This window comes from Mastigoproctus giganteus, chromosome 10, assembly GCF_048544385.1.
Source record: "Mastigoproctus giganteus isolate SK-2022 chromosome 10, ASM4854438v1, whole genome shotgun sequence".
In the NCBI taxonomy this organism is placed as follows: domain Eukaryota; kingdom Metazoa; phylum Arthropoda; class Arachnida; order Uropygi; family Thelyphonidae; genus Mastigoproctus; species Mastigoproctus giganteus.
Window position 1 is genome coordinate 34,148,691 of NC_143584.1, and position 26,550 is coordinate 34,175,240.

Below are 26,550 nucleotides of genomic sequence, written 5' to 3' on the forward strand. Positions count from 1 at the left end.
TATCCAGCCAGTTCCTAAAAAGGGTGACAAATCTCTCCCATCCAATTATCGTCCCATTGCAATTACTTCTACTCTTTCTAAAGTAATGGAGAAATCAATTAAACTCTTAAACTATCTAGAAACCTTTTGTCTGATCAATGATTGCCAATATGGATTCCGTCAGTGTCGATCCACTGGTGATATTCTGACTTATGTTACCCATTTATGGACTAATTCAATGGAAAAGTTCAGTGAAACACAAGCAGTTGCTCTTGACATCTCAAAGGCTTTCAATCATGTTTGGCATAAAGGTCTTATAAACAAGCTTCCATCTTATGGTTTGGCAACTGTTGTTTGTAATTAGTTATCCAGTTTTCTCTCTGATCCCTCACTGAGGGTGATAGTAGATGGCTCTCTGTCTTCTAACTTCTCCACTAATGTCGGTGTCCCCCAAGGTTCAGTTTTTTCCCCTACTCTTTTCCTATTGTATATTAATGACCTTCTTCCACTGACTGGAAATCCTATCCATAGTTTTGCTGATGATAGCACATTGCATTCCACTTCCCATTTTGAGAAAGCTAGTCCTGCTCAATCAGCTTCAACTTCTCGAAAATCTGCTACCAATTCCTTAAATGCCGATCTCCAGTGGGGCAAAGACAACTTAGTTGATTTCAATCCTTCTAAAACTCAGTCTTGTCTTATATCTCGCAAAAAAGATTCTTCTGCTCCTATACTTATCTTTGGTGACACTCCAATTTCTAGGTAAGTTGATATATCTCTTTGGCGATTACTCTAACTTCTAATCTCTCTTGGCACAAGCACATTACAAATATTGCTTCCTCTGCATCTAAAAAACTTGGTTTTCTCTTTTGCTCTTGGCGTTACTTTTCTTCCAAACAGTTGTTCACTCTTTACAAATCACAAATCCGCTCTTCCATGGAATATTGTTCCCACATCTGGGGTGCTGTCCCCAAAACCTCTCTCAGGCTTCTCAATTCCATTCAGAAGAGGGCAGTTAGGTTAATTAATGATTCATCTCTAACAGTCTGTCCACTCGCTGTCTCATAGACGTACTGTTTCTGCTGCATGCCTCTTCTACAGATATTTCCATGGGCACTGTTCTTCTGAATTGGCTTCTATAATTCCCGCTCTCTTTCAAAACAGTCCGAACACGTGCCGCCACCGGCCAACATCCATTTACTGTCCAACTTCAAACCCACAGAACCAACTTTTCATCTTCCTCATTTATTCATTCAACTGCCGTTTTCTGGAACAACCTTCCTTCATACGTATTTCCTGAAAATTACAATCTACAGAAGTTCAAGTCTAGTGTCAACAAATATCTTCTTTCGTCTTCTTAACCTCCAACCCAAGCACGGTACTAAGTACTATAGGTTCTAATACCTCTCGTGTTTGGGGTTTACATATAAAAAAAAAAAAAAACTTTTGCATCCTGTGTTAAGTTATGGAGAATTCAATCAGTATGCACTTTCCAAATCCTAAATCACTAATAGTTATTTCCATTATGCCTATATTGTCATTTAAAATGTATTGCATCTTGAACATATGTAATATAGTAATAGTGCAATGCAGTCTCCTTGACAGCAACTTGTTCATTTACAAGGATCATGTTTTCACTGCCTTTATCTATCACTGCAGATGACACTTTGTCAGTCTAATATGGGCAATGGGACATTGTTTTTGTTTGTTTATGGGACACACCATTTGCTTAACAGAATTGATAATGATTGCAAAAGTCAGAATCAAAATATCATCATAAAAGAGCAGGGTTGTCTAGTGATTGAGTACAGGGCTAATTCTATTTATGCAGTAGTTTTAACAAATAAAGTCTATGGGAACATTATTCAATACCTATTACCAACAATCCTAGTTAAAAATTTACATGCAGTTGTCTTTTTTTCCCCCTTTTTTTTAATTAAATAATCTTAACTTTGTATTCATAGAATTAATATATTGTTTCATTAAGCATTTATATTTAAACACTTTTTATTTTAAAAATGTTTAAATATAAGATGAAGAAAAATTAAAACTATTATGAAGAAAATGATGAAGAAAAATTAAATATGAAGAAGAGAAATCATCCATAGCACCAAATTCCTTTAACTCTGAAAGACAGTCTCAAATGACAAATGCAAAAGGACCAGCTTTCCAGTCTCAGTTCCTCTCTGATAAGTTAATATCATGATTTCTTTATCTACTCAATGAAAAATATATAAACCGTGTTTTGTTACAGTTATTATTCCAACTGCAAAGTATTGCTTAGCCACAGTAAGATGTAGAACAGAAGCACCAAGCTTAACTATCTCTTTTAATTTTAAAATTACTTCCAATAATGTTCTTTTAAATTTAATTTGTATAGCTTTGGCGATAAATAAGAACACATAAATTTAACGACAAACTAGCTTGCATTTTCTTTTTTTTTTTTTTTTTTTTTTTGTTGGTTGTTGGCACATCAGCTTCTGTGGCCATAATGCACCTCCCAAAGTTTTTACATTTTTTACTCTGATCCAAGCCCAAGGCGGGATTTGAACCTGCAACCTTTGGGTTACCAGGCACGCACTTTACCCACTTTGCTAGCCTAGTCGGCTACATTTTCTTGTACTTAAACTCAAAGCATTTTACAAAATATACAATAAGATTAATTCATTTATTTTCATTTCTTTACCACTTTTAATCACTTTCAATGTCATTTTTAGTGTTTGATTTCATAAATATATCCTGCACATTTTTACTCTATTTTTTACTTATATCTGCATGAAGAGAGTGCCACACCCATATTTTTGATGAGTATTAAGCAGTTAGCAATATGCCAATTGTTGTAATGGGTTATTGAATTGTGGCTGTCTGAATTTGAAAATACAGCCTAATTATTAAGAATATGCAGACATGCACCTAGTAAAATGTTTATTCATATAGCTATGCATCTGCTTATTATTATTTTTTACTTTTCAAAACTCCATAGCCATTTTTTTTTTTAAATTCAAACAGCCAAAGTTCTGTAACTGTTCAAAAACAGACGTTTATATAAGACCCCCCCCCCCCCAATTTTGGATGCTGCAACACTTACCACAATTTTTACACATACTTTTAACAAATCCTCTGTATGTGTGTATGTACAGGCACATATCTTATTAATCAAATTTAAACAGCGTTCAAGAGAAGAATGAAAAATTCTAAAAAAGCAAATTTGCCATATCTCTAAAATTCCTATAAAATCTTGATAATTTGCCAACCAAGGCTCAGTTCAAAACAAATATTCAAGAAAAAAATAATAATAAATAAATCAATAAAAATACATGTAAACATTAAGACGTTAACAGGAAAGGTCTGTTTATAAATTAGATGTAATATTCAACACTTCTCGCCATATATAAATATTCAGCAAAATTCTTCGTTTGTTCATTCTAAAGAAGTCCAATGAATTCAATAGTCTTGCACAATTACGACATTTTGAACCTTTCTTGGGATTCATTTCCAAGTCTAAGAGAAAACATTTTTCTTTTAATGCTTTAAATATTCAATATACAATACTAGTAGAGTTTTTGCTCAATAATGCCATTATCATTGACTCCACTATCTCCAAAATCTAGTTTTTGAAATAAAATACTGGATGATTTCTTTTACTTGTGAAGATTCTCAGCCTGAACAACATTGTCATTTTCAATGTAAATTAGTTAATCCTCAGTATGGTACAATACAACAGCATTTTACTGAAAAATACATACTGAAGATAGAGACAAAGGTTGAGATAACAGATGGGAATGCCAAACTTTTAAGGTTAAAATTTTCACATGTAAATACTAATGTCCCAAAAATTTACAAAATTTTCTATAGTAATGAGAAATACACATACACAGAACCTTTTTTTTTTTTAAATTGTCACATATCAACATATCATATATTTTCTTCTAATGTAAAATTAATTACACAACCAAGATGATTTAAAACAAAGAAATAAAAATCCTACAGCATTAAGAACTAAGACTATTTCTAAAGTCAAACCATTTAGTCCAGCCTTTCTAAATATTTTTACCCTGGAGGAACCCTTTAAATAATTTTCAGGTCTCAGGGATAAAGTTGTAATAATCCAATAATAACTGTCAATGCTCTTTTGAGCAGATAATGATATTATACTGTGGATCTGTTTATTTTGGCCAACTGATTAGCCTATTCTTTTTGTGTGGTTCCCCCTCCCCACAAAGGATATCAACTTTAATGCAAGTCAGTAGTGTAGGTAGAGGAAACTTCAGTTTTTCCTTTTTTTTTTAATTTTCTACTTGATTTTTTTGTACCTTATCCCAGTAGACCTAAAAGTCTTAGTCTTATCACAAATTTCTACTATACATGATGCTAACGAGGTATAGTATGTGCAAGTGTAGTTTTTTCCTTTATTTAAAACTAAATTATTTTTTAGCCAACCTTTCTTGAAAAAAAAAAAAAAAAAAGTAGTTAAGCTTAGTTTACCTTTCTTGAAACTGATCTTTCTTTTCTTTTCATAAATTTTAAAAACTCATAAGGCAAACATAATTTGCCATCCTCACTCTCCATTTTGCTAGCAGGGAAAAGGAGGTGATTGTCTCTCTGTATAAGGCAATGGTCAGGCCATGCCTTGAGTACTGCGTACAGGTCTGGAGGCCTCATTTTAGGAAGGATGTAAATTTGCTTGAGCATGTACAGAGAAGGGCAACAAGATTGGTGAGGGGAATGAAGGGATCCTCTTACCAAGAGAGGCTTAAGTTCTGCAAATTGCAGTGGCTGGAGACTAGGCACCTGCACGGTGATCTGATTGAGGTGTATAAGGCCTTGAATGGGTTGAGCACGCTGAATTCTGATGGGATCCTTCCACTTGTTCAGATTACGAACCTGAGTGGGCATAAATTCAAATTAAGAAAGGACAGATGTAGAATAGATGTGCGGAAATTTGCCTTTAGCCAGCGGGTGGTTAATTGCTGGAACAAACTTCCATCTGTCGTTGTGGAAGTTGATAGGTTGAATAAATTTAAGGGGGAACTGGACAGGCATTTGGCCTTATCAGAATTGTCCATAAGCCTAGGCCTAGAATCCTCCTCTTCCATCTCACACCTCGTCTTCAAAAATTGCCACATTGGCCTGTCAGACATGTTTGTAAAACACAAATGCTAATGAAACATAAAACAGAAGGGCATAATAAATAACTAAATGAGAAAATTTCAGAAAATACAAAAACTTCACAATACAATTCACTTCTAACCTACACAATCCATGTTTTGCAGTGTTTACAACAACAGCAGTTGGAGGAGGAAATTCAGGAGGGAGAGGCTGACGTCAACAGCCTACCATCCTCCCCTCCGTGCAATACAGTACTCACCAGTTATCAACGGTCAACTATAGGCGCCTCCGTAGCCAGGAGGGAAGGAGCAGCAGTGCGTAGCACACGCTTCTTGATTAGACCGGGGTTCGAGCCCATCACCACCAAATACGGAGGATGCGGAAAGGTCAGGGAATGACCACCGCATATCCTGGAGCAATATGGCCTTAGTTGCTAATGCTCCTAAAAACCAAACAACAAACAAACAAACGGTCAACTATCTTGCACCAAAAACTGAGAATGGACTCAACCAAATGAACACAGTCCTACTGCACACTGCCATGCGGGGCTGAAAGACCTCTAACAAAATTGCTAATGGGGCTACTCGGTCACTGTCCATCACTGCAAGCGCTAGAATTGCACAGCGCAAGAAGTTCAAAAAAATTATGTTTATTTTATTTTTTTTTTTCAATCACAATCTCTCATGGAAACCAGATTGAGAAACCCTGGTTTGGTCAAGTAGAATATACGTGCTTTTGAATAGCACTTTCAAGAATCATACACTAAACCATCAGATTTGCAGCATCAATGATCAATCAAAAACTTCTTTTAAAAATGTTGTTCTGTTCGCTCTATACTGTAGCATTAAATAAAGGAAGTTAAAATGCCCACGACAATTATACAACATTCTCCCCAGGAACTATCGAATGTGCACACTGCCCAGTGAATTTAACTAACCGCCTGGTTAAAATTTAAGCGATTCTCATGGTACCATACGGTACTGCTCACTGATCTCGATCAATATTAATTTGAATATTCTATGCGATCGAGGTCATTGCGACAGGAGCATATAATGTTAAATTATGCAATTAATGTTTGCTCTGGATTGCTTAAGTCACACTTATAAATAACAGAAAATTTTATAATATTGCAAAGTATTACACTTCCCCACCTGGCTAGTTCATAATGCCACTTCTGTCATACCCTTTGAGACAAACAACATAGATATTACATGCTGTTCTCATAGAATATTTTTGGCTTAAAAAGCCAGATTCTACTGCAGCAGACTGTCCTAACTGAAAAGAGATCTATGCTTATTCCCTTATTATACATCTGCAAGTCATGGTTGCTAAGGCAAGAGAGAGAAAGAAAGGAAAAAAAAAAAAAAAAAAAAACACTGTGCACGTCAAAACACTTTAGTTGAAATGTAAAGGAGATTTGGATATATAAATCTGATTTCACACTAATAAGCACTGTTTATTAAACCTTAAACAACAAGTTTCAATAATTGCTTTATACATAAAACTGCATACTCTATCAAGTAATCTCACTCACCTTCAGGTACTAAAACTGCCTCAGTAAAATGCTTCAATGGAGTAGTAATGTCTATAAAATCTTCAACAACCTGTAATCAATTTTAAAAAAATCATTAATATGCATTACATATATTCATTAATATGCATTACAAGCATAACAATGTGAGAATGTGACTTGTTCCCCAACATTCAGGAAAAAATCATTTTTTAACTTAATAATTCAGAAGAATTATGCTGAAAGAACTCTTTTTGAGTATTTCAATACAATGGTGAGTGAATGAATAGATAAAGCCAACTTACTAGCATCCTACTTTTTCTCCTAACTCTTTTATTGATGATCTTGATAAACCTCTTCCTACCATACCCAGTACACACTACTCAATGCCTTCCGTAACCTTTCAACAAAAGGATATCACAAAAATTCTTAATGCTCTTGATGCCAAGAACGTTCCAAAGGCCAACAGAGGCTGATAAGACTTGGGCAGGGTTACAGAAAGGTTATAATCAAATAAAAACCCAGGAAAACAATGGCAATAACCAAAGAGGCATTTCAGAATGCCCAACTCATACCTTGCCATGGATAGAGTATTGGAGCCAACAACTATACCAGGATTCACTCGTGTCAACAGAAAACAAGAAGGTACAAGTACAGCGGGCTCAGGAACACCAACACTAGAGAGTGGAGGATTTGAAAATGTCTGGGTTAATTGAATCGTGGTTCCTGAAGTTTCACACTGATAGCAGAACCAGAATATAGCAAAAACAGCTTGCATCCATGGACCCAACCTGAAAGGTGTCAACAATGCAGGGAGTCCCCATGCATTGTTCCTCCCCCAAAAGAGGCCTCTACTTCTTTTAGATAAAAAACAGATTCTCAAAAAATCAAATTACCTACCAAAGGAAATGCTCTTTCTTCCAATGTTAGTATTAGCATTTGCAGAGGCATATGATGCAAGAAAGCAAGCTTATATAGTATCAGCAAAAAAAAAAAAAAAAAAAACACTTCCCATTTCACCTATCCATTTGTTCCAAAAGTTTGTCTAGTTCAGCCTTAAATTTATTTAAGCTGTCAACTTCCACAATCCATTTATTCCAGCAATCAACCACTCGCTGGCTAAAGGCAAATTTCCACACATTCTACAACTGCCTTTCCTCAATTTGAATTTATGCCCCCTCAGGTGCGGAATCTGAGCAAGAATAATTTCATCAGCAGTGAGTTTATCAAACCCTTCAAGGCCTTATACACCTAAATCAGATCTCCTCACAGGTGCCTAGTCACCAGAAGCTGCAATTTGCAGAACTTAAGCCTATGTTGGTAGCAGCAACCCTTTGTTCCCCTCACTAATCTCGTTGTGCCCTCCTCTGTACTCATTCTAGCAGCTCAACATCTTTCCTAAAATGAAGCCTCCAGATCTGTATGCAGTACTCAAGGTGTGTCCTGACCATTGTCTTATTACAAGGGGATAATCACCTCCTTATCCCTGCTAGACAATTTCTATATATCATTGACAAGACCCCCATGAGCTACCCTTGCCGCCTGTCTGCATTGCTTAGAAAACTTCATATCTGACTGCAGTTCTATAGCCTGATCCAAAGATAGCAATTATAAATTTCATTAGCAATTGGGACATTCTTCTTATCCCAGGTCTCATCACAGTTTTCTATATGTGCTCAAATTTCTGGCTTAAAGCATTTGTTTAACATCATTTCACTTTACTGTCCTCCTCCTTCAGGCATAATGTCTTCTCATTATCATGAAAATGCACTTAACGTTTTAAGACCTGTTCCTTTATTAATACTCATGGGCTCAACTCAAAATCTAATTTCAGATATAGGTCCATTCACTACTGATTCTAGAAGTGTTCTTCTTTAAGATCTAATCTTTTCCCGCTATTTGACAATTCTCAATATACCAAATCAATCATCGCCATTTTAAAACTCTTGGAGAATAAAATATTGATCGCTTCCTTGCCACTACACATATCATCGCTTTTATCTTGAACTTGACTGTACAAACTGACTTTACATGCGGTCACTGCTCCATCCCCTTTCCCTTAGGACCTTGTACAACCTCTCTGCATCCTCCTCAGATTTATTTATTACTTCTTAAAAAATAGATGCTAGAATTGTTTTGACTATTTCATTCTTTCTGACTTACCCACAGATGAACTAGAACACCCTCTCTGCTTTTTCTACTGAACAGCTTGCTCTATGCATACAAAACAGCATTCTGACTGCTATCTCAAAATAAACATGGAAGAAAAAACTAAAAGTAAGCTGTATTTCATGGTGGTCACAGAGCATTTACCATAACCCAGGACCAATACATAAAGCCAGAAGGGAATATCAAAAGAAAAGGCAGGGCTGGCATGCCTTTTCTTGAACAGAGGTTGCCCATGAACTTGAACAAAGACTGAAAAGTCACATCAAGAATATGAATCAAAAGAAAATGATTTAAGTTAATTTACGAGAGAGAGAGAGTAACCTTCAGTCTTGGAAATCACTTGTCAGCGCTTCAAGCAATGATAACCCATGGGACATGACATAAATTATCAAAAAATACAATTATACCTGGTGATATCCTCAATTCATTTTCTTCTGATAGCAGTGAGATCTTGAATTGGACAAACTAAAAATTCTATTTTAGACAGGACTCCTCCCCACTGATGACATCTCATCAAACTCACCTACTCACCATGAAATCATGCATATAAATCTTAATTTTCTTCATCTGTTAAAGCTCCTCCTTTTGTGCAGAAGAGAATGGAAGAGCCACAACAATTATACCTGGTGATATCCTCAATTCATTTTCTTCTGATAGCAGTGAGATCTTGAATTGGACAAACTAAAAATTCTATTTTAGACAGGACTCCTCCCCACTGATGACATCTCATCAAACTCACCTACTCACCATGAAATCATGCATATAAATCTTAATTTTCTTCATCTGTTAAAGCTCCTCCTTTTGTGCAGAAGAGAATGGAAGAGCCACACTCTATTTTTTAAAATTTTCACCAACAAGTGTCCACCTTACTGGTAACATTTTCATTAAAGAATTTCACTCTCTAAGGCCTAAAATCCTACTTGAATTATTTAACAAATTATTAGTATTATTATTAGTAGTAGCATATTATGCAAGAGAGCAAAACCTATAAAGCAACACCCAATAAAAAAAAAAAAAATCTTCCCACGTCACCTGTGAATCCCCTCCAATAATTTGCCTAGTCCTTCCTTAAATTTATTCCAACTACCTGCTTCCATACATCAGATGATGTAGATGGAAGTTTGTTCCAACAATCAGCCATCCACTGGCTGAAGGCAAACCTCAACACATGCATCCGCAAATACATTCCTATAATTAACCACATCACAAACCTTTGTATCATCGGCAAAATTGGACAATAAGCCTGATATGTCTTCATCAATATCATTTGAATTTATATCCCGTGCATGTGTGTAGTCATGAACAAGAGGAAGAATGCCATCAGCAATGAGTTTGCTCAATCCATTCAAATAAGATCACCTCACAGGTGTCTAGACTCCAGACACTGCAATTTGCTGCAGAATTGAAGTTTTCTTGGTGAGACCACCCTTTCATTCTCTTCACCAATATCATTGCTCTTATCTGCACCTGTTCTGGCAGCTCTACATCCTTCCTAAAATGAGGCCTCCAGACCTGTATACCTCAAGCCACACCTCAAGGTGTGGCTTGACCATTGCCCTATACAAGGGGATAATCACCCCCTTATCCCTGCTAGCAAAGTTCCTGTACATCATTGACAAAAGCCATGAGATGTCCTGGCAACCTGTCTGCATTGCTCAGAAAACTTCATATCCGACTACACGATTACCCCAGGTCTTTTATATTTTCCACTACCCTGAGTGTAGTATCATACAGTTGGTATATTACTCTGGGGTTACTGATACCCATGGGCAGTACTTTGCATTTGTCAATATTAAACTTTAATTGGCATTTTTAAGCCCATAGGCCCAACTTTTCTAGATCCTGTTGCAGTAGCATACAGTCATTAACCACATCACAAACTTCTGTATCATCGGCAAACTTGGGCATTAAGTCTTATATGCCTTCATCAATATCCCTGATAAATATAGAAAACAACAATGGGCCCAACACAAAACCCTAGGGAACTCCACCAATAACATTAGTCTATGAAGAAAAGTGTCCATTAATTACCACTCTCTGTCTTCTCCCACTCAACCATCCCTTTATCTAGAGCAATAACTGGCCCTTAATGCTACACTGCTCCAATTTGTACAAGTCTTATATGCAACAGTATCAAACGTTTTCCTGAAATCCATGTATATGATTATATTTTGCATCCACTTCCTTTGTTAGTGCATCATAGTATCTAATCAGATTGGTAAGACAAAACCAATTCACAAGACTTAACAAATCCATACTGTGACTGCAGTACAATTGCATTCCTGTGCTGCATTACTTCTTTAACCAGAAACTCCATTATTTTCCATGTTACAGAAGTTTAAGCTAAAAGATCTGTAATCAATCATGTCACCTTTTTGGTTCCTCTTTGTGAATTGAGGATGCACTTGGGGATTCATCTCTAGTCAACAGAGTGTGCCCCTAACTCCAAAGATACTCTCATAATATTTTCTTACCTCTTTTACTGCCTCCCTTTATATAATTAGGTGCAATATGGCCTAAGTAGTTCTTGCACCAGAGATAACCATACCAATACAATACAATACAATACCTTCATATAATTGGATAGATCCCATCAACCACCCAAATGCCTTTTTTTTTTATGTTAAGCTTGAACAATTTCTCTTCCATATTCCTCTCAGTTATCACAAATTCACTTAGCTCCCTGTTAGATTATGAATTTCTAGCATTCCCCTTCCTATACAACTCCTCATGCATCAATACAGATGCAAAATACTTATTCAAATTGTCAGCAACTTAAGCAGTATCATCAACAGTTAAACCAACAACATCCAAATGGATCAATGTTGCCACGGATTTCTCATAATCTGTCTTCACCTGTCTAACCGCCTTTGTCACTTGATTTCACACCAGCTTATATCTACCATAGGTTTCTATGTCACCTGATAGTTTACATGTATCCCATGCATTTTTCTTCTCTGCCACGAGTCCCATAACTTCATCTGACATCCATTTAGGCCTAAACCTTGAACCTTGATATTTCTTAGTTGGTATGAAAAGTTTAGCAGCAAAGGTTAATTCTTTGAATGCTTCCCATTTAGAATTTGCTGTTGGTTACATCATCATTTGGTTCCGCTGTATAGAATTCAAAAACTGTCTGAGACCTCTGTGGTCAACTTTACGAAAGCAAAAAAACCCTTCCCTTCCCTTTACCCCTGATAGTAGTTACATCTTTGAGTAATCTCACATCAGCACACTGTGATCACTGCCACCTAGTGGTTCCTTTATCTGCAGATTCTTAATGCATGAAGAATCACTGCTGATAAACAGATCAAGAGAATTGCTTCCTCTTGATGACTCTCTAACATGCTGATTTTTTTTGATTTGGTAGTTGTTGGCGCATCGGCTTCTGTGGCCATATTGCACCTCCCAAGGTTTTTGCAGTACTTTGATCCAAGCCCGAGGCGGGAATCGAACCCGCGACCTCTGGGTTGCCGGGCAGGTACTTTACCCACTCGGCTAGCCCGGTCGGCTGTAACATGCTGATGTAGAAAATAGTCATCCAATAAATCCACAAAAATCTTGCAACTGTTTGATTGGCCAACTCACAAGTTCCAGTCAATATCCAGAAAGTTAAAATCCCCCATCATAAGACATTCTGATTTGCTAGCCCACTCTGTTTCCCTGTATAGCTGTTTGTTATACTCATTATAGTCATTAGGCCTATAAAACACTCCTACTCTCATTTTTGTTTCCCCAGTGCTTATGTCACATCAAACTGACTCAACACTGCACTGGGTACCCATGTCGACTGGATGCACTGCATTAGATTTAATATGCTTCTTAACTAAGGGCATAATCCCCCCCCCCTCCTGACCTATGTGTCCTTTCTGTACAACTATATGCAATTCAAAGAGTTATTCTACTTGCCGCCAGCAGAGCATGACGTACTGTAAGTAGCAGTAGTAGCAAATGTACTCCCCCCCAAAGAATTTGTCTAGTTCTCCCATGAACTTATTTAACTCAACATAATAACTGATGAACTGGTAGTGTAATGGATAGAAGAGTTTCACTTATGTTTATTACTTCTGGTATATATGATTAAATACCAGACATACGTTTCTTTTTTTTTTTTCTTAACTTTCCTTAATTCTTTTGAAAAATTTGAACGAAGTGATATAAATCAGGAATAAATACAAAAGGCATGGGATGGGAATTCACAGATTAAATAAACTAACCACTGAAAATTTAAATTAGAACCTTATTTTTACACCTTTATAATCAACCTCTACAGCATTACAGAATCTGGTATACTTAGTATATTTACAAATGTGTTATAGAAATATACTAAATGTATAAATCATAGTACTAACTCCTGTTGTTGTTGTTTGGTTTTTAGGAGCATTAGCAACTAAGGCCATATTGCTCCAGGATAAGATGCGGTGGTCATTCCCTGACCTTTCCGCATCCTCCATATTTGGTGGTGACAGGCTCGAACCCCAGTCTAATCAAGAAGCGTGTGCTACGTACTGCTGCTCCTTCCCACCTGGCTACGGAGACGCCTTACTAACTCCTAACATTTATAATATGCATTCTCAAGTTATTTGAATACAGCTGACTTTTCGAAAATATTGTGTATCAACAGGTTTCATCAAGCAGTCCATTCTAGTAAAAGCTGTTGTAATAGCCAAACTATGTGTTAAACTAAAATTCACACATTGTAAGGATATTGCTAATTCTTATTTTTAAATAGTTGTCTGTTTTTATTGATTAACAATAATTATTCATAATGTTAATTTGGTAATAAAAATCTTGAAAATTTGATTTTAACGTGCACTAGTAAGCATTAGGAGTTAGTAGTACTGCTAAAGTTATAAATTTAGTATTCTTTTTAAAAAATTCCATATGCAAGCTAGTACTTTAATATCTTACCCAGTGGTACACTGAGTTAGGTCAACATCTTTATTTTATAATTACTGCTATCAGCAACAACTGAAAATGACACTATTCAAAGTCATCGCTACCTCATCTTTCAATCTTCTGTACAATTTCACTAAAAATTGCCTGCTGTGATTTTTCCTCCACAACCACTTTTACACTATTAGGAAACATATTTCTAAACATTGCACTTGCAAGATCAGCACAACTTAGAAAAAGATTATATTCTATGATAAATGATGCAGATTCAACACAAATGTCACCATTGTCTTCATTTTAAAATGTTGCATCTATTTTTACATTTCTTTCTATACAGTGTACATTATTCTTATGCTTACTTGTGCAAATGTCAATTACATTTATTTTTTCCACCACTTCGGACTGAAAAATCCTTCTAGAGCCTACTTACATAAGCTCTAGGAGGAAGGGGATGAATCAGATTGGTCCACTTGATATCGATGGTTTGATTGTTGAGGATTCTTCTCAGGCAGTTGACAAACCGAATGAGTATTTTGCATCTACATTCACACATGAGGAATTCTGTAGGGAAGTGGAGGCCAGAAGCTTATCAAACTCTAACAAGGAGTTAAATGATTTTGTAATAACTGAGAGCAAAGTGGAGGAGAAATTGCTGAAGTTAAACATAAAGAAGGCACCTGGGGTAGACGAGATCTATTCAGTTATATTAAAGGAGGCAGCAAAGGAAATAAGCAGGCCATTAGCCATGATTATGAGGGCATCCATGGACTCAAGGGAGGTCCCCCACGGACTGGAGATGCGCAAATGTATCCCCAATTCAAAAGGGGGGATCAAAAGGCGACAGAGTATTACAGACTTGTTAGTTTAACTTCTGTTCTGAAGAAAATAATGGAGTCACTGGTTAAAGAAATACTAATACTAATACTAAATACTAATACTAGACAAGACTGCAATTATAGTTCAGACACAGCATGGTTTGTTAAGGGGAAGTCTTGTCAAAGGAACTGGATGCAAAAAATAATTTTGATATCATATACTTGGATTTTAGGAAAGCATTCTTCACAGATAGGTGCTGGTGTCAAAAACTCTTGGAGATGAAATCAAAAAAGTTCTGGATGATGCTACAAAAATGGTTAACTCTATTAAACAAAGACCAGTTTACTCAAGAATGTTTAAAAAAACTATGTGAAAACCTGAACAAAGAGCACATAAATCTGCTGCTACATACAGAAATCTGGTGGCTTAGCAGAGGAAGAGTTCTCAACAAAGTGTTTGAGCTGAAAAGTGAATTGCAGGAGTACTTTCAAGAAAATAGTGGGCCAGATTTTTCTGAGTGCTTTGAAGATGAAGAATGGCTGCAGAAACTACCCTACTTATCAGACATTTTTATCACATGAACCAGCTGAACAACATTGGCCACATTTATATTTAAGGATCATAAAACACACTATAAAATACTGATTAACAAAATCAGTGGTACACAAACTGTGGTCGAGGGATCTTGGGAAGGGGAGTCTGCAAACAAGTCTGTGAGGATGTGTGAAAAGGCCCACCTGCTCATTATGTGCACCAGTTACACAACAAAAAAGATAAAAGCTTACCCAACACACTAATTCTGAGCAGTAAGGTGATAGAAGCTGTACAAACATAGGTGGATAGACTTAATTTAATTTAATTTTTTTTTTTTTTTTTATTAATTTTGAAATAAGGAGAATAAAACAAAATATTTTATGGTTGTGGGTGGGGGAAGCACCTAGCAAAGATGGAATCAAAAGGGGTCCCAGGGCTGAAAAAGGTTGCACGACAATGACCAAAGTAACTGATTCGTTATTAAAATTTTAAAAAAATCATTCCCAAAGTAATTTGCTACTTACTTTACTATATGATATTACTTACCCTATTCACTAATGCATGCTGGATTTTGTTTTTTAAATCCTGTAATTTGTGTGAAATCGTTCTAGCAGTGGCAACAGCATGAGGAGTTGAACCCTAGAATGAACAATAACAATCAAAAAAAATTATAACAAGTAATTATTTTGACATTCTCTTTTCTTTATGATTATAATAATGAAATTAGAACTTACATTAAATAAATAAAACTTTTAATAACTTCTTTTAGGTGCCAGATATAGCAATATTCATCAATAGCTATTAAATTCAGTGAAAAAACAACCATAATAAATAATACAAGATGATGTAACTTTATAACACTCACTGAACTGAACTGAACTGACAAAATTTTACCAAATACAACAGTAAACATGCAAAAACGACATACAATGGCCATCTATTCAAAATATACATCCTTTACATGTCAAGCAGATTAGCACATCATCAAAGCTGAATAAACTGAAATGCTATGTAAAAGGGTGCACCAAATGTTTTTACAATAATGAAATGACTTACTGAAAAATTTAAAAACACATTTAATTTAAATGAAACATTGACCAACCACTTTAATAAACATCAGCACAAGCAACATCATTTTCTGCACAAAGGCTAATACAATATGACTTTCAATACAATATTAATTCAAAGGCTAATACAATATTAATTTAAAGGCTAATAAAATATTAATTCAAAGGCTAATACAATATTACTTTCAATACAGAAGGGACTGCTTCTACAGGGATGGGATACACTTAAATAGAAAGGGTACAAGAATATTTGCTGATGCTATCGAGGCAGTGTTAGGTAGGTGGGTCGGAAAACTGCTAGCTTGGGGGAATCCAAGAACTAATACTTTAACAGTAGCCACTGGCAGAGGTGAAAGTGATTCTTGCACTGCTTCTATTGGAATGAGCAGAAGCCTAGAAAACAAGATGCAGGATACAAGTAAACACATGGGTTGTGTTAGGGTAGCTAAGAAAAAGAACAGGTGCATGTATACTTGCTTGTACACCAATCCTAGGAGTTTGGTAAATAAATTTGATGAATTTGAGGTATTGCTCAAAGCATCAAAGGTGGATATTGTTGGGATATCAGAGACGTGGTGTCACACAGATATAAGGAATGCAGAACTGGAATTTGGGGAGTACAACGTTTACAGAAAGAATAGACAGGATAGGAAGGGAGGAGAGGTTATGCTATTAGTTAAGAAACACATAAAATCCAAGGAAGTGAAGCCAGTCGACATCGCTGCACAGTGCAGTGTCGAGTCAGTTTGGTGTGACATAGGCATTGGGAGATCAAAATTGAGAGTAGGAGTGTGCGATAGGCCTAATGACTCTGATGAGTATAATAAGAAACTGTACAGGGAAATACAGTGGGCCAGTAAATCAGAAAGTCTTATAATGGGGGATTTTAATTTCCTAGATATTAACTGGAATTTGTGGGTTGGTCACTCACACAATAGCAAGGCTTTTGTGGATTTATTGGATGATTGTTTTCTACATCAGCATGTTCGGGAGGCAACCAGAGGAAGTAATACTCTTGATTTGATTATCAGTAGTGATTCTTCATGCATTAAGAATCTGCAGATAGAGGAACCACTAGGTGGCAGTGATCACAGTGTGCTGAAGTGGGATTTACTCAAAGAGGTAACTACCATCGGGGGTAAAGAAAAGGGTTATTGCTTTCGTAAAGGCGACTACAATGGTCTGAGATAGTATTTAAATTCTATACAGTGGGACCAACTGATGATGTTACCAATAGCAAATTCAAAATGGGAAGCATTAAAAGAACTTATCTTGGAAGCTACTAGGCTTTACATACCAACTAAGAAATATTGTTCAAGGTTTAGGCCTAAATGGATGTCAGATGAACTAATGAGACATATGGCAGAGAAGAAAAATGCATGGGATACATATAAATTAAAATGTGACACAGAAGCCTATGATAGATATAAGTTGATCTGTAACCAGGTTACATTAGCATTAGTAGAGGCATATGATGCAAGAAAGCAAGCTTATGCAGCATCAGCCAAAAAAAAAAAAACTTCCACTTCACCCCTCTGTTCGTTTGAAATACCTATCCAGCTGAGCCTTAAATTTATTTAGGCTATCAACCTCCACAATAAGGGATGGAAATCTGTTCCACCAACCAACCACATGCTGGCTAAAGGCAAATTTCCGCACATCTATCCTACATCTGTCTTTCCTCAATTTGAATTTATGCCCTCTCAGGTTATTATTCTGAGCAAGAGGAAGAATCCCATCACCATTGAGCATGCTTAAACCATTCAAGGCTTTATACACCTCTATCAGATCACCTCGCTGGTGCCTAGTCTCCAGACACTGTATTTTGCAAAACTTAAGCCTTTCTTCGTAAGAGCACCCCTTTGTTCCATTCACTAATCGTGTTGCCCTTCTCTGTACTCGTTCCAGCAGCTCTACATCCTTCTTGAAATGAGGCCTCCAGACCTGTATACAGTACTCAAGGTGTGGCCTGACCATTGCCTTATACAAAGGAATAATCACCTCCTTATCCCTGCTAGAAAAATTCCTGTATATCATTGACAAGACACCATGAGCTACTCTTGCAGCCCGTCTGCACTGCTCAGAGAACTTCATATCTGCCTGCACAATTACCCCCAGGTCCTTTTTCATTCTCTACCACTGTCAGTGTAGTACCACAGAGTTGATACGTTGCTCCGGGGTTACCGTTTCCCATATGTAGTACTTTACATTTGTCAATGTTAAACTTCATTTGCCACCTCTCGGCACATCTGCTCAACCTTTCCAGATCCTGTTGCAGCAGCATAGAGTCAGTAGTGTTCTTAACAACCCTGCCAACATTTGTATCATCTGCAAACTTGGACCTTAAGCTTGATATACCATCATCAATATTATTTATAAATACAGAAAACAATAATGGACCCAACACTGAACCCTGAAGGACTCCACCAATAACATTAGTCCACGATGAGCAGTGTCCATTGATTACCACTCTCTGTCTTCTCCCCCTCAACCACCCCTTTATCCATTGCAGCAATTTGCCTCCAATGCCACACTGCTCCAATTTGTGCAGCAGTCTTCCATGTGCAACAGTATCAAAAGCCTTTCTAAGATCCAAGTATATAATATCAAAATTATTCCCTGCATCCAGTTCTTTTGTGACTGCATCATAGTATCCAATCAAATTGGTCAGGCAAGACTTTCCCTTAACAAAACCATGGTGTGTCCGAGCTATAACTGGAGACTTGTCTAGATGATCCTGCAGTGCTTCTTTAACCAGTGTCTCCATTAATTTTCCTGGAACAGAAGTTAAACTCACAGGTCTATAATTACTTGTGTCAATCTGCAGATTCTTAATGCATGAAGAATCACTACTGTTAATCAGATCAAGAGTATTACTCTCTCTAGTTGCCTCCCGAACATGCTGATGTAGAAAACAATCATCCAATAAATCCACAAAAGACTTGCTAGTGTGTGAGTGACCAACCCACAAATTCCAGTCAATATCTGGGAAATTAAAATTCCCCATTATAAGACTCTCTGATTTACTGGCCCACTCTATTTCCTTGTACAGTTTCTTATTATACTCATCGGAGTCATTAGGCCTATAGCACACTCCTACTCTCAATTTTGATCTCCCAATGCTTATGTCACACCAAACTGACTCGATACTGCACTGTCCAGCGATGTCGACTGGCTTCACTTCCTTGGATTTTATGCGTTTCTTAACTAATAGCATAACCCCTCCTCCCTTCCTATCCTGTCTATTCTTTCTGTAAACGTTGTACTCCCCAAATTCCAGTTCTGCATTCCTTATATCTGTGTGACACCACGTCTCTGATATCCCAACAATATCTGCCTTTGATGTTTTGAGCAATACCTCAAATTCATCAAATTTATTTACCAAACTCCTAGCACTGGTGTACAAGCAAGTATACATGCACCTGTTCCTATTCTTAGCTATCCTAACACAACCCATGTGTTTACTTGTACCGCAATGACTCCCAGCAGTCTCTGAAATACCATGCATCTTGTTTTCCAAGCTGCTGCTCATTCCAATAGAAGCAGTGCAAGAATCACTTTCACCTCTACCAGTGGCTTCTGTTAATCTATTAGTCCTTGTATCCCCCCAGCTAGCAGTTTTCCGACCCACCTAACACTGCCTCGATAGCATCAGCAAATATTCTTGCACCCTTTCTATTTAAGTGTATTCCATCCCTGTAGAAGCAGTCTCTCCTGTTAACAAGCACAGACCAGGCTGAAAAAAAAATTCTACCCGCTGAGCCTTGCACAATCTTTCCAGGGCCGAATTGATTGACAAGGCTCTCATCATATACTCCCTCCTATCACGTCTATGCAGAATTGCAGACACTTTCAAATTCAACCTTAATTCATTGCTTTTTTTCAACAGTGACCTGTACGTGTTAAGTAATTTCGCCGGTCTCCTACTCTTATAATAATTTCTAATTAAAAAATCTAATTTATAATTAGATTGCACTAACAGAAAAGTCCAATAAACTGGGAACTGCAAATTGTTTTTATTGTTTTATGGTAATAACCTCCAGAAATGTCACAAAGGCGTTCAAAATTGATTCTTATAACCAAACATATGATAACGATGAAAGTGTAGTGCATTTTAATGATTTGAATTGGTTTTCTGAAATTTTATTCTATAAAGCAGCTGATTCTACTAACCAGTGACCATGTTAAGAGGAGCCTACTTATTTCAAGTTACAATGGGCTTGGCTTATGATTGTCTCCGACTGGAGCGCGTGGTCCTTCCTCTCAGCCAACAGCAGCCTTTGTAAACGTATTGGCTGCATGTTTTTGCATCCTTCAGTTAAAGTGATTTAATTAATATATAAGTTTTAATAATTTTTTTTTAATCAATATGTACAATATCCATTATAAAAATTGCCTTTTAGAGAGATAAATAGCTTAGCTATATAGCAAAAAATTCAACTTCCAAGGTCTTGGAACGAATTACCAAAAAACGTGTTATTGGGTTCACATTATGATATTAGCATTAGCATTAGTAGAGGCATTTGATGCAAGAAAACAAGCTTATGCAGCATCAGCCAAAAAAAAAAAAAAAAAAAAAAACCACTTCCACTTCACCCCTCTGTTCGTTCAGAATACCTGTCCAGCTGAGCCTTAAACTTATTTAGGCTATCAACCTCCACCACAAGGGATGGAAGTCTGTTTCACCAACCAACCACCTGCTGGCTAAAGGCAAATTTCCGCATGTCTATCCTACATCTGTCTTTCCTCAATTTGAATTTATGCCCTCTCAGGTGATTTTTCTGAGATAGAGGAAGAATCCCATCAGCATTGAGCATGCTTAAACCATTCAAGGCTTTATACACCTCTATCAGATCACCTCGCTGGTGCCTAGTCTCCAGACACTGTAATTTGCAAAACTTAAGCCTTTCTTCGTAAGAGCACCCCTTTGTTCCATTCACTAATCGTGTTGCCCTTCTCTGTACTCGTTCCAGCAGCTCTACATCCTTCTTGAAATGAGGCCTCCAGACCTGTATACAGTACTCTAGGTGTGGCCTGACCATTGCCTTATACAATGGAATAATCACCTCCTTATCCCTGCTGGAAAAATTCCTGTATATGATTGACAATACTCCATGAGCTACTCTTGCAGCCCGTCTGCACTGCTCAGAGAACTTCATATCTGCCTGCACAACCACCCCCAAGTTCCTTTCATTCTCTACCACTGTCAGTGTAGTACCACAGAGTTGATACGTTGCTCTGGGGTTGCTGTTTCCCATGTGTAGTACTTTACATTTGTCAATGTTAAACTTCATTTGCCACCTCTCAGCCCATCTGCTCAACCTTTCCAGATCCTGTTGCAGCAGCATAGAGTCAGTAGTGTTCTTAACAACCCTGCCAACATTTGTATCGTCTGCAAACTTGGACCTTAAGCTTGATATACCATCATCAATATTATTTATAAATACAGAAAACAATAATGGACCCAACACTGAACCCTGAAGGACTCCACTAATAACATTAGTCCACGATGAGCAGTGTCCATTGATTACCACTCTCTGTCTTCTCCCCCTCAACCACCCCTTTATCCATAGCAGCAATTTGCCTCCAATGTCACACTGCTCCAATTTGTGTAGCAGTCTTCCATGTGCAACAGTATCAAAAGCCTTTCTAAGATCCAAGTATATAATATCAAAGTTATTCCCTGCATCCAGTTCTTTTGTGACTGCATCATAGTATCCAATCAAGTTGGTCAGGCAAGACTTCCCCTTAACAAAACCATGCTGTCTGAGCTATAACTGAAGTCTTGTCTAAATGATCCTGCAGTGCTTCTTTAACCAGTGCCTCCATTAATTTTCCTGGAACAGAAGTTAAGCTCACAGGTCTATAATTACTTGTGTCAGCCTTTGGTCCTCCTTTGTGAATTGGGGTCACATTTGCACATTTCCAGTCTATGGGTACCTCCCCTGAGTCCAAGGAAGCTCTCATAATTATGGCTAAGGGTTTGCTTACTTCCTTTGCTGCCTCCTTTAATATAACTGGATAGATCCCATCCACCCCGGGTGCCTTTCTTGTGTTTATCTTCAACAGTTTCTCCTCCACTTTACTCCCAGTTATTTCAAGATTCTGTAGCTTACGATTCTTTCAAGATTCTGCACCTTTTTGCTCCCCTCACCAACCTTACTGCTCTTCTCTGCACCCATTCCAACAGATATGTATCCATCCTAAAATGAGGCTTCCAGATCTGTATGCAGTATTCAAAATGTGGCCTAACCATTCCCTTATAGAGTGGGATAATCACCATCTTATCCCTTCTGGAAACATTCCTGTATATCATTGACAAAACCCTGAGCTCTCTTGGCAGCACATCCACACTGTTCAGAGAACTTCATATCTGACAGCACAATTGAATGCATGAAGGTGTGTGGGTACCACACAGTTGGTACGTTAATCTGAGATTATTGCAACACCCCCCCCCCCCCAATATGAAATACCCTGCATTTGTCAATGTTAAACTTCAATTGCTATTTTTCAACCCATCTTCCTAATTTGTCTAGATCTTGTTGCACCCTGATTACTGATTAACTATGTTGCCAATCTTCTCTCCTCTGATAATCTAAAAAGTCAGAAATTAAGACTGATATGTCTTCATCAATACTATTAATAAATATATATAACAACAGTAGACCCAGCACTGAACCCTTGGGGACTCTGCTAATAATATTAGTCCAAGAAGAGCAGTGCCCACCGATAACTACTCTCTGTTTTCTCCCACTCAACCATCCCTTTATCCACAGCAGCAACTTGACCGTGATGTCATGCTGCTCCAATTTATACAGCAGTTGTTTAGGTACAATAGTATCAAAATCTTTTGTGAAATGTAAGTATATGATGTCAAAATTATTTTTTGCATCCAGTTCCTTTGTTACTGTGTGATAGTATCCACTCAACTTGTTCAGACAGGAATACAATTATACTGCATTCCTGTCTGAATGTTAATCTTCTTTGTCTCTTTAAAATAAAAAAAAAGAGAAATTATTGGATAAAAGTTATTTATACAAGTGCAACTAAAGTTAAATGAAAAGATATAAACTGTGTGTTATTTTCTTGAGGTAAATTGGATGAAAGCTTCTGAAGCATTCATAGATAAATGGAATGAAAGCTTTTCTGAAGATTACCGTTGTTTTTCTTAAATATTTAAACTTAGATTTGAGACAGCAGTAATCCTACTGCTGTCTCAAATCTACTATAGTAATTATATATATATATATATATATATATATAGGGTGTTTTTAAATTCTACTTTTATTTTAAAATAAACATACTGCATGCACGTGCGCACCCACATCCCTACCTCTGGCTCCTTCTATTAGTTTTTTGCAAGCAGGTTGAGAAAATGCATCTGTTTTTAATAAAGAAGATGCCTCTTCCAGTAACTTGGATGCCTTTTCAACTCTTTGAAGTGCTGTAGGCATATCCTGGCGAAGTATTGGATCATCACTACAGTTGACAGTATCTCTTCCCACCTTAATTTTCATGATACGATGGTGTCTCTGGAATGGATTAATATCATAAAGCGGAGATCCACTGTAATTGGAAAGATTTTGATACTGTGGCACATGGGAGACTGCTGTACAAATTGGAGCAGTGTGGCATTAAAGACAAGTTGCTGCTATGGATAAAGGGATGGTTAAGTGGGAGAAGACCGAGAGTGGTAATCAATGCACACCGCTTTTCATGTTATTAGTGGAGTCCCCCAGGGTTTGTTGTTGTTTTCTATATACATTAATGATATTGATGAAGGCGTATCACATTTAATGTCCAAGTTTGCAGATACAAAGTGTGATATATCTAGCAATGTAGGGCAGATGGGCAAAGAAATGGCAATTGAAGTTTGAAAAATGTAAAGTACTGCATATGGTACAATTACCCCTGGAGTAACGTACAACTGTATGGTACTACACTCAGGGTAGTGAAAAATAAAAAACCTAGGGATAATTGTGCAGTCTGATATGAAGTTCTTTGAGCAGTGCACACAGGCTACCAGGACAGCTCATGGGTTTTGTCAATGATATACAGGAATTTTTCTAGCAGGAATAAGGAGATGATTATCCCATTGTATAAGGTAATTGTCAGTCCACATCTTGAATACTGCAACAGGTCTGAAGGCCTCATTTTAAGAAAGATTTTAGGAAGAAACTGCTGGAATGAGCACAGAGAAAGGCAATCAGATTGGTGAGGGAAACAAAGGAGTGCTCTTACCAAAAAAGGCTTCAGTTCTGCAAACTGCAACACCTGGAGACTAGGCATCTGCGACATAATCTGACTGAGGTGTTTAAGGCTTTGAATGGATTGAGTAAGCTCAATGCTAATGGAATTCTTCCTCTTGCTCAGACTATAAACATGGCGGAAGCACAAATTCCAATTAATTAAGGAAGGATGGTTGCAAAATAGATGTGTGGAAGTTTGTCTTTAGCCAGCGGGTTGCTGGAACAAACTTCCATCTGTCATTGTGGAAGTTGCAAGCTTAAATAAATTCAAGGAAGAACTAAACAACCTATTGGAGGGAATGAATAGGTGAAATGGGAAGTATTGTTGTTAGTTTATTTATTTTTTTTTTGTTTTGTTTTTTTATGTTACCTTAAAAAATTCTTCAAACTGGTTTCATAAATAATATGAATTTTGTTCAACTTAACACAGGTTTTCTCTAAACAAAAAATTGGAAATGCATTTTCCTGTTTCATTCTATTTATTATGGTTTTGGGTTCTGGTCTGAAATGTTAGCATTTGTATGGCCAAATAATCCAAGAAATCAGACTTTTGCTGTATGCCAAAATGATTAAAAGAGTCCGATTAGTTATATTTGCCCACTGCCAAGAAGCAACCATCTAATTCTACCTTGAACTGAATTTTACCTCTACCTGAAACCCTCAACCTCAGTCACACTTCTTGATTAGACCGGGGTTCGAGCCCGTCACCACCAAATACGGAGAATGCGGAAAGGTCAGGGAATGACCACCGCATATTTCCGGAGCAATATGGCCTTAGTTGCTAATGCTCCTAAAAAAAAAAAAAAAAAAAACCAAAGCATATCCCGGAGCAATATGGCCTTAGTTGCTAATGCTTCTAAAAACCAAATAACAAACAACAACAATGATTCAGGGTTAAATTGTCAAATAAAGGAATTTTGCTGGACATTTTTCTTAACTTTGGGCATTATAGAAGAAAATGTATTACACCAGAGGTCTCTCTTTTTTTTTTTCAGTGACCAATAGTAATCACTTATCAAGTTAACATTTCACCTTCTGTAATATTCTTCCCCATTGCCTTGATGAAAATCTTTCTTCTTCACAGTAAATACAGATTTTCAAGAAAGCAGCCCAAATGGCAATGTGAGAAGGGAATTGTTAAGTTCATACTTCAACCCAACTTTTGAAATTGAGTCAAAATGGTTTTATCAATGGTCCAACTTTTAAAATATCATATATATTTTAAAAGTTGGACCATTTTTGTTCCATAAGGAGTTCTAAATAACAATTCTGAAGCCAATCCATGCTTCTCTTTCAGGCTGGCTCATTGTTCCTCCCAACTTTTCATTTAATGTAAACTTACCATTTTGAGAAAAAATGAATAATGTATATTCAGACTAATTTTGACTCCCACAAGGAGATTTTAATTACAGGCAAGAGCTGAGAATATGCCGTAAAAAAATTTTACTTTGTGAGAAAATCTGTGCTGAATGACTGTTTTCTGGCTGGTAACAGCAAGTATCACCTTCTGCAGTAACATCAACAGATTCATTTTAATATAACTCTATCAAATTTTCTGATTGGAAAGGAATATAGGTATAGTGGGTCCACTTGCAATAAGTGTCACTGAAGACGGAAGATCCAGACAAGAATCAGATGTTCCATCTTTAGTGAGACTGTTTTAACTTTGCACACTGCACTAACAGAAATAGTGATTATCTCCATGGTTCTGAAAACAGGAATTCCTAAATGCATGTCTTTTTCTTTCCTTGACTCGACTATCTCAACAATTCAGCACAAGAACAACAAATATCACAATTTGTCTTGATTTACAAATTTCATTCCAAAATAGGTTTTTTGGCAAAAGTTTAATTCAAAAACCATGTTCTAATGCTGTTTCTTTAGAAAATAACTAATATATAAAGAAAATAAATAATAAATAATAAAATATGCCAAGATTATTCATGCATCCTCTTGATGCTACTAGCAAAAGTCTGAAATGGAAAAAAAAAAAGGTGCATAAAACCATATATAAAATATATATTAACATATACAGTTTCTCATATTTATTACGTATGAGAACTTAAAACTGGTGTATGTAAATGTAAAAATTACACAGATATTTTTATAGAATATTTGTCCTATGCAAAAGGCAAAAATGGATATCATTTTTGAATTAAGTATGCAGCATAGACTATAAAACCTTTGAATCAATACAATAAAATCACTGCAACTTAATGAT

The 26,550-nt window shown here is 36.7% G+C and overlaps 1 protein-coding gene across 5 annotated transcripts in view; it reads right to left on the bottom strand.

Annotated features, from left to right (window-relative positions):
* The window catches only part of Vinc (vinculin), a 336,038-nt gene that overhangs the window by 183,186 nt on the left and 126,302 nt on the right, over positions 1-26,550 (bottom strand). For all 5 annotated transcript variants that reach the window (XM_090383807.1, XM_090383806.1, XM_090383804.1 and 2 more), the window contains exons 10-11: positions 15,560-15,652; positions 6,623-6,692 (exon numbers count right to left, since the gene is read on the bottom strand). In XM_090383807.1, coding sequence (XP_090239933.1) covers positions 6,623-6,692; positions 15,560-15,652 — 163 coding nt within the window. The remainder of the gene's footprint in view (positions 1-6,622; positions 6,693-15,559; positions 15,653-26,550) is intronic.